The sequence below is a fragment of the Lolium rigidum genome, chromosome 4 (assembly GCF_022539505.1).
Source record: "Lolium rigidum isolate FL_2022 chromosome 4, APGP_CSIRO_Lrig_0.1, whole genome shotgun sequence".
Lineage (NCBI taxonomy): Eukaryota > Viridiplantae > Streptophyta > Magnoliopsida > Poales > Poaceae > Lolium > Lolium rigidum.
In genome coordinates, this window is record NC_061511.1 from 228,058,306 (window position 1) to 228,068,316 (window position 10,011).

The following is a 10,011-nucleotide window of genomic DNA, read 5'->3' on the forward strand; positions in this document are numbered from 1 at the left end:
TTGGCTTTCTGCACCAAGTAAGCGAGGTAGCGTAGGTAGTCTTCAGTGTCATCATGGACCTCCTCGCCCAAGATCTCCTCACCGAAGAAGATCTCTATCTCGGTCTCCAGTGTAAGAAATTAGGGTTGGAAGTTCTTCGGTCTACCCTCTATTCCCCTGCCTTATCGGTGGTTGCACTCACAAGGCATACTAAGGCTAGAGGGTAAGGACTTTTATATAGACTCCAAATTCTAGATATTTCCATCTGTTTCCAAATAGGACTTGGTGAATTGTTAAACCAACCACAATTATTAACAATCATCTACTGAGCCCAACTGTTAATCAATTAAGTCATAAACACGCACATGTTAGTCATGCGCCAAGTTTGAATTTAAAATCAAACTCGCAAGCTTTAACAATCCATAGAGCCAATCCTATGTACAACCTGGCATTTCACTCTATATTGTTTTCGGGTATAATTCCGGCGTACTCATACACAGAGTGTTCTAGTATAGTCGTATCGGCTCCCTTAAGCATATTTCTTTAAGTACGATTCCCACATCAATTGTTCCGTGCTATTTCCAAGCATGAATACTTCCACATTAACGTTTTAATTTGGGGAGTATAATAATCTAGTGAATATATAAAATATTGCAAACCTCAAATTTTTTACATCTCCCATTCGGCTGAAAATATCCAACAAAGTGAATTCACATACCAATGACATAAAAATAGATTACCTTGAATGGAGACCGTCTTACAAAGAAATATCAGTAGAAAGTTGTGAACGTCAAAGTATGATGAATAATCCATAATTCATTGACATTACGCCATAAACGTTTTCTTTGATTCTGGCGATCTTTTCGAAATTCGCCTTCCACTTGCTAATTATTCTAGCAAGTCTGAGGTAACATGCTAATCAAAGTAGCAGTAATTCCAAGGTCATGGCTAAAATTAGGTTTCGCAATAATGTTCAAAAATAACTACAGGATGACATTTGTCTTCCATTTTCTTCAGGAGTTCAAACTTAATTCCTCGTAATGTATCCTATCATTCTCTTTATTAAGGATACTCCATGTTTGCATGTTTCTATAGAATTTCTATGTAATTCCACTCCAAAATAGCCAAAGTAGATTTCCACTCTAGATAGAATCCTACTGGAAGAAGACCCGGGATTTTACATGGTTTCCGACACACAGGATAAGAAGAGGCTGAGCGCGATTAGTGGTCAAGCCCGGGCCGCGCGTTCACCGCCGCCGTCCGTCCATCCACCGCCGACGCGTGCTCGAGAAAAGAACTTTCATTCCATGCCTTTTCGATTCTGTACTTGCTAATCCTAATCCCGACGTCCCAATCGGACACGCCAAACACCTTGCATTCCATGTGGTGTTCTAAACTTGCAATCTCCCAAACTTTTACACTCCTCCTTCTCCAACCATATATATATGCTCACAAGCACAGAGAAGAGAGGACCGACCAACACAACAGAAACCACCACATCCAATTCAGAGGAAAGAAAAGAAGATGTCCATGGCTGTGAGCAAGCAATGGACCCGGGTGCGCACGCTTGGCCGCGGCGCGTCGGGCGCAGAGGTGTTCCTGGCGGCGGACGACGCGTCCGGCGAGCTGTTCGCGCTCAAGTCTGCGTGCCCGTCCGGCGCCGCGGCGCTGAGGAGGGAGCACAGGATCATGTCTGACCTGCGCTCCCCGCGCGTCGTGTCCTGCATCGGCGGCCAAGCCGGGCGCGACGGGTCGTACCAGCTCTTCCTCGAGTTCGCCCCCGGCGGCTCTATCGCCGACGAGGTGGCGAGGTCCGGCGGTAGCCTCGATGAACCTACCGTCCGGGCGTACGCGGCGGACATTGCCAGAGGCCTCGCGTACCTCCATGGCGAGTCCATGGTGCACGGAGATGTCAAGGCGAGGAACGTCGTGATAGGCGCCTACGGCCGCGCCAAGCTCGCGGATTTCGGGTGCTCAAGGAAGGCTGGCTGTGGCCCGATCATCGGCGGCACGCCGGCGTTCATGGCGCCGGAGGTAGCCCGCGGCGAGGAGCAAGGCCCGGCGTCCGACGTCTGGGCGCTCGGCTGCACGGTGGTCGAGATGGCCACCGGCCGCGCGCCCTGGAGCGGTATGGACGGCGACGCGCTCGCGGTGATGCACCGGATCGGGTACACGAATGTCCTGCCCGAGGTGCCCCAATGGCTATCTGCGGAGGCCAAGGACTTCTTGGCCTGTTGCCTTATGAGGGAAGCCGGTGACAGGTGCACGGCGGCGCAGCTGCTGGAGCATCCGTTCTTGGCATGCTCTGTTGTGTTCGACACGAAGCTGGAAGAAGATGTCAAGGGCAAGTGGGTGTCCCCGAAGAGCACGCTGGACGCGGCATTCTGGGAGTCGGAGTCGGACAGCGAGGACGAGCTGTCATCGTCGCACAGCTCGGCGGAGAGGATCAAGGTACTGTCCTGCCAAACCTCGTCTCTCCCTGACTGGGACTCGGACGAGGGCTGGATCGACGTGCTCTCCGCAGCGACAACGGAAGCTCAAGTAGTCGAGGTTGCCGTGCCGGCCGTGGAGATGACTGACCCGGACGACTCGATCATCAGCGCAGAATCATGCATTGCCATTGCAGAGTGCGGGGTTAGCAACCTTGCATTGGAGTACAGAAGCCATGGCGGCGCCCTCAACGCGGGAGAATCGGATCATGGTTCAGTCGACGGCAGTAGGGATCATCAGTCTTCAGAAATTTCAGTTAGCCACGAGCTAGCATCATGTAAATTACGGTTTTGTAGCAGAAGCATTACTAATGAAGTAGATTTCGTTCTCGCACATGATCATGCTCTGTTTTCGCTGCTCCTCTGTGTCACACGCTTCTTCTCGTTCCCATTGCGACACGTTCGACTAGCAAATTCCGTGAAAAGACCGCGCCACGTCGTGGCTCCTATCTGATTGATGGAGGGTAATTTCTGAGCTTGCCGCCGAAGGTTCCACGTCGGAAAGGATGGAGCTAACGCGGAAAGCGCAGTATCACAGCAGACGTACGAGCAGAAAGTGCTGTCGTGCGGTGAAAACCCCGCCGCCGCCGGCGATTAAAGTAGTCCGGCGAAAGGCGGACCTTTTCAGCAAGTAATCTTGGAGAGGTTGCTTCGCCAGGTGGAGATCCATCTAGCAACGAACCAAGGATATATATCCTTTAATCGCCGCCACCGGTATCCTCGTCGGCCCCTCTCGCCGGTGCACGCGTGGCCGCCGCTGCTGCAAGCCACCACATGGCCACCATGAGAAACAGCCGAGAACGTCGAGAGCCGGCGCCACGCTGCAAGTCGATTGTCGGCGCCGCCTAACTTAACTAGCTACGTACATACGGCGTACGGGGAAATGCTTTTCGGATTAGCGATGCCGATGCGTATGGTATCTAGCCAGAACGCTCTGACCCCAATATGCGCACGCATCGATCCGCTGGGCACACCACGGCAGCCGGCCGACGAGAGTGCTCGACCAGCGGCCGGCCGCGTTTGCGCGTCGTGGTGCTCATCTGCTCCATCGCCAAGCGAACGCCGCGTGTTCATTCAGTCCAGACAGTCCAGTGCGCTTGTGTCGCTGCCGAGCTTTCCGATTCGATCTTCTCAAAAGAACTTTCTCATCTGTGGACGCTTTGGTGCCGTCGTGTTGCTCTCCATCGCCGTCTTTCTCCACTCCCCTTCTAAAGCAAGTCGAATCTTTGCTTGACCGTACAATCCATCGCTGTCAATATAACGGATTTGCTAATTTAGCTTAGAACTCAGGGACGCGAATTTTTGGCTCCTGGGTGCTGGCGCACCCGATTTTAGCAATAAAATCGAAAAAAATACTAAAATTGATTCAAAAAATTCGGCATAAATCATGTGTGTGGGGTACATATGTAGGTATGTGCGTGTCAATTTTCAACCTAAAATATGAAAGTATGTAGCCTACACAAAAATAACAAATTGTACTGTTCATAGTATATTGATTATACGTATACTATTCACAGTATAACAAAACTTCATTTTCACTTTTTTGTATGAGTCACGTACGGCCGTATTTTTTTCTGAAAATTTTCCCAGATAAGTATTGAGATGAGATGTACGCGAGGTAATTATTTCAAATTTTTTTGAAACATCTAAATGACGTTTTTCGAATTTTTTGAAATCAGGTGCGCTGGCACCCAGGTTCTCCACCATATTTTCGTAGAACTCAGGCTGTATAAACCGTAGATATTACGCGGAGAATCATGCAAAAAAAATTATACTACCTCCATCTAAAAATAAGTGTCTCAGTTTTTTCTAGATACAAATATATCTAGATTTATTTTAGTTGTAGATACATCCGGATCTACAAAAATTGAGACACTTATTTTAAGACCAATAATGCTACATCTAGAGGAAAGTTCTACGTAAAAACTCCTACGGGATGACGCGCCGTCCGACGTGGAGGCCACGATCGCTAGAAGGGAGAGGCTGAGAGATTTACGGGAAAAAAAACAGAGAAGAGGTAAAAGCTAGTAACGGAAATCACCATCTTCTATCATCTCCCAATCCCCAGAATCCCCGTCCCTTCTCTCTGGCCGGCGGCGGGCTCGTACTGATCATCGGCGTGAGCAGCAAGATTCCTCAATGGTGTGACATGCAAGGACCCACGACGCGACGCCGGGAGGTCCTCCTAGGATCGGCAAGGCGAGCTGCCTGCCTTGTCCAGGCGCCTCTTCCTCTGTGTTTGATCGGAGATTTAGTCTTATTTGGTACATCCTCATAGCTTAAATACATTGAAGTTACGCAAGAAACACTTTCACACAAAAGCTTCAGGATTGGCATATGTATCAACAAGAATCATGTACTACTAGATTTAGATGTGCGCCTTGGCGCACGACCCCGTGAGACTCATGTATAGATATCAAAATAATACTAATCTTTTAAGAATTTATAAAACATAGCAAATCATAGTAAATTACAAACATTTATATACAACCAGGAAAATATATTATAGCAACTTATAGTTATTGTTCCTGCTGAGAGCCTAAGAGCAACTAAAGCATGGAATTGACACCAAAATCAGCATCTACATACACAGTGCATTATCGCATCATGGTCTTTAAAAGTGACAGACACACATAAAACGTAAATCTAATTAGACTTATATCAACACCACTGAAAATGAAAAGATAAATTAACCAATAGTCAATTGGATGATAGCACAAAGAAAATGTAAATCTAATTAGGGCTTGCATCACTTAGAGTGAGCACCCACCACAAATAAAAAGGTAAATTAACAAAAATTAAAAAAATTAAAAAAGTTGAAGATTAATTCAAGTTCAATACAATAAAGATGCACTCATGTATCTTGGAAAAATTTAAGAGAAGTAATCCTTCCCCATCTTTTCCAAATGTTATTTACATGCATGTTTACGCCTAACTCCTAGATCGTTCAAGTCAGAAAGTAGATTGTTCCAATAGGCTTGGTAGGAAAAACTTTGCTTTTTTTTTTCCTTTCTTCTCTCTCGAGAGCTCCCCCCCCCCCTCTTTTGACAGTTAACCGCCGGCCCCCGTGTTTATGAATGGTTGTGCCACCGAATCCTCTAGACCCACCCTTTGTTATAAAAAAATATTGTTCCAAATTGCGTCGACGTGTTTTCGTTCACCAGAACAGTTACGAACACGATATTGAACACTTGTCCATGGAATGTAGACATAAGTCTCACAACAACAAAAACCATCCCCAAGCAAGCTTCTTCTTGTATTCGTGGTCTTGCTCACGCAACAAGCACTTAGGGCATCTCTAACGGGGCGACGCATTTTGGACGTCCAAAATATCCGCGCGCGTTCATTTGCGTCGGTCCAAATGGTCGAAATCGACCACGCGTCCATTTGCGTCGGGTGCCTCCAGGGATACGACGCATTTTTTTATTTTGCCTTTTTTCAACATAAAACATAATTTACATAGTGAATAAAGAAAAATAAAAAAAATAAAAAATAAAAGGCGCATGTAACGCCTGCGCATACTCCTCCTCGTGCCACATCGAGTTGGCAACCGGTGGAACATACGTCGGTGCCACCACCGGTGGAGGTGGAGCAGCCCACGGGTTGAACGCAGGTGCCACCGGCGGTGGAGGTGGAGCAGCCCACAGATTGAACGCCGGTGGTGGAGGTGGAGTAGCCCACGGGCTGAACGACGGAGGTGGAGGTGGCGGTTGCGGGGCCAAGTTCTGCAGCGCCCGTTGTAGGGCCTCTTCCTCCGTGAGGTCCAGCGATATGATGTTAGTGGCATACCGGGGCAGCGGAGGCTGCACCGGTTGGTCCACATGTGACACGAGGAGGCCGAGCTTCTCAATCTCCTTGTCGGTCATCGTCGGCGGGAGGTCGAACTGGCGGCCCTCCGCCCTGACCACCTGCCATTTGGGGAAGATGCAGGCGAAAAAGTCGTTTGAGTCGTCATTGGCTTCCTCGTTGTGGTAGGCCAGCGCCTCGTTGTCGTCATCGTCGTCCTGTGGAGGCGGCTGCAGTGTTTGACGATGAGGCGGAGATGGCCTTTTTTGGTGCCGCTGCCGGACGCCTCAGAGTCGTGCTTCTTCTTCCCCATGGCGGTGCGGCGGCGCGCGGTGTTAGGGTGGGAGCGGAGGTGTCGGTGGTGTGGGCGATGTCAGGGACGATGCCGGTCGACTTTTAAAGACCGGGCGCGCGCGGGACATGATGCCATTGTTGGCGTCGTAGAAGTCCAGCCGCCGCCCCCAATGCGCGTGCAGAAGAGGAAGCCACGACATTGATGGCGAAGGATGTGGTGCAGACCCGGAAGCGGTGACCGCCGAAGCGATGCGTTCGGTATACCCCTATTGCTCGTTGCCAGGCAGGTCCGTTGAAAAAGCGAGCGATCACTTGGCACGTCCGCATAACATCCGTCGCGACGCATCTAAGACGCAAATATGCGCCGTGTATGCGTCTCCACAGACGGTCTGGTCACTATGTGTCGGACCGCCTGGCCTGGTTGCTGAAACCTTAACACGGACGCAAAATTGGAAATGCACTTATTTTATTCATCCATTACCGAGAACGACAAACACGGCCGCGTACAGCAGGTAATCTCGTGCCTAGCCTAGGTGTCTACACGTCGACGGAAATGACACGAACCTGACCCATCACATCGTTCTTCACGCCACCACCCTCGGCCTCCAAGCTCGTTCACCTCCTTGATCGATTGGTGCCAACATCTCATCACACACGCTAGTGATGGCTGCCGCGGCAGGAAGCGATGGGGCGACGAGGAGGAGGGCGGTGAAGCGGCTGAACTTCGGGGGGTCGTGGGAGGATAAGGAGGAGGCGGCGGCGGAGATCGGGAGGCTGGCGTGCTCCGAGAGCGGACGAAGCAGGTGCTCCTGGAGCTCGGTGTCTTACCGACGCTCTGTCCATGCTTGTGAACGCGCGGGGGAGGGTGGAGGAGGCACGCGGACGGCCGCAGTCGGGGCGCTGCTCGAGCTCGCCAGAGGAATGCACAGGTCAGTGACTGATTCCTACCTTAGCTTAATTAGTTGATGCTGCTGCTGTGAGTGAACTCTCGATGTTACTAATCAAATGTGCGCACGCACTTAGCTATGTTCGCTGGGCACGGAAGTGATGCAGTCCAGCTTGCTTCCTTCATCGGAGTGAAATTCAAGCTGACCGGAATACTGAAATTGGTGAAACCAGCCTGTAAAAAGATCCCTTCACCATGCCATGCAAAAGTATTTTCTGAAGAATTCCTAAAATTTTCTGTTCATTTCAGAAGACATTTCTAGAAAAAGAAAGATTCCAGAAGTATTTCTGAATATGCACAATATATTTTCCAGCTTTTCAACTTTTTGCTATTGTTTTTATATCCTCTCGGGTTAGTTAAACTTGTACGAAATGTCTCCTACTGCACTACAACACGATTCTAGTATCATTGTTGGTTGGTGTTAGGCAGGCAGGTCATATCATTAGTACAATATTCAGTTATCGTGTTACATTGGTGTACGTATTGAGCACTGAAACAAATGCGCAATTTGAAAGAAAGCTAAATATACTGAATGTATACTATTAATCGGAGGGCACACCTGTAGCACTCTACAATACTCACAAGTAAAAGAACAGATTGTCGGCCACCAACATAAGACCCTTTTGAGACCCTTTTGGGTGTTTAAGTACATATCATATAGCACATGCCAAGAGATTGGACTCTAAACCAAATGAATAAATCTGATATATGTATATCAGAGAAAATTCAAATTTGCTACCAAATGTATAACCGGTATACTGGATGAATTACATTACAAATCGCACAAATGTAGTCAAATGCAAGCGATGACCAGATAATACATCTTCCAAAATCAGGAACTTCATAATAAAGTGATAAAGCAAAAAAAAAAAAAAAGAGCAAGTAATGGATCGGACAGTCAATTTTCAACCTAAGAATGGGTGCCATCAAACTTCTTCATGTTTCTCTCCAATTTAATTACACGAACGACCACATGAAGCATTTTATCTCTGAAGAAAGGAACAATAGTGCAAGCCATAAGATAACTATTTTATAAAGGAAGACAGTGTAAATTGTAACTGAAGTAACACCCAAACCTTTCTAATAGTTCTTATTTAGGCCAAAGCTAATGAGAATATGGTACATCTAATTCCGGGCACTACATTACTACAACAGAATATAACTAACAATACCTTTGTTTCTTGATACCCTACAAATCTGCATTGCATTAAGCGTTAAAAATATATACTCATTACCAGTTCTAGGAAAGTCGGTGTAAAAGCAGTTTCACAAAATATGATTGTAATTAAGAGGGTGTTCATAACAGCTTTATCAATAGTCATTGTTCAGTAGCTGTTTCAGGATACAGAATTAAACCAATGCGAAGAGATATCCATGGACATTCTTTTATTTTGTGATCGGAAGTTAAATTTATTTTGGCAAACAAAGAAATAACATGGGCACATGGGCACATGGCCATACTGTTTCAGTTCGACAAACCATTGGTCAAGCAACAGATAAATAATATAGGACTTCCTTAGACAATTCATAAGACAATATAACCTGTACTTCTAGCATCTTCATCCGCTGCAAATTCTGTAGTTGGGAGGAATTGCCTCGCTCCTTCAATGCCACAAAAGTACATGAAAGACATTTTAAAAAGCAAGACGTTACCCAAATCACTTCATTGCTGCAAGTTCATCACAACATCATAACCTGTAAATTTATAGGAACCAAGAATCCATGTTGAAACATATAAAGCATCAAGAGGGGTGCATCTGAGAGGACAATTAACTTACAAATTCAAGCTGAGCTGTGAGCATTCTTCCAGGAGAGGTCTTTGCTCTTAGGCATTTACACAAAAAGCTTATGTACACACCTGCAACTTCACAACGAAGGGGCAATTGCTGCAGATCGAGGTTGGAGTCAGAAAAAGATGTTCAAGGAAGGATGTGGGAAAAAAAACACAACCAATCAGTATTGTGGCCTGCTACCTTCATGGCGACCCATGTCCTCCACTCCAGGTCTGGACGCCGCGCTCAAGATTCCTCTGCTCCTATTCTGTGTAAGTTGACACGATGGTAGGCCACCAGCCACCAGCTTGGCTTGACGTCCCCATCCGTTTGTGTGGCCGCAGCTAAGCATCTCCCTCTGGTGCGGCTTGATGGGGACGACAATGTCGCACGGGACAGAGGCGGTGCTGCTTCCGGTGAGGACGACGCCGCAAAATCTAGGGTTATGTTGACAAATAAACATAACACATGAAAATATTTTAAAAAAAAATTCTCGATATTGTTTTCCATACAGGTAAATATAGTTGAGTAACTCAACTTTGGAGCTAATCATGTGCAGTACAATATAAGGCTGCCACCAATTTATCCACGTTTTGTATCAACATCCACGTCACAGAAGGATACAAAAAGATATAAATATATGAGGGTGTATGGTAAAAAAATACGCAAGAAGTGCTCAAGTACCATTGGAATTAATTTAAAACAATGATAAGGAAACAATACACATGAATCTACATTTAAATGG

At 47.1% G+C, this 10,011-nt stretch overlaps 1 protein-coding gene across 1 annotated transcript; it reads left to right on the forward strand.

Moving 5' to 3' along the window:
- Nucleotides 1-1,444: 1,444 nt before the first annotated feature.
- Nucleotides 1,445-2,922, forward strand: LOC124648354 (mitogen-activated protein kinase kinase kinase 17-like). The gene has a single exon (XM_047188137.1). It carries the CDS (start codon nucleotides 1,504-1,506, stop codon nucleotides 2,920-2,922), a length of 1,419 nt encoding a protein of 472 aa, XP_047044093.1. The 5' UTR covers nucleotides 1,445-1,503.
- Nucleotides 2,923-10,011: the final 7,089 nt, after the last annotated feature.

What these genes read in the sequence shown, in the direction of transcription:
- LOC124648354 (XM_047188137.1), top strand. Translation starts at nt 1,504, where the DNA reads ATGTCCATGGCTGTGAGCAAGCAATGGACCCGGGTGCGCACGCTTGGC.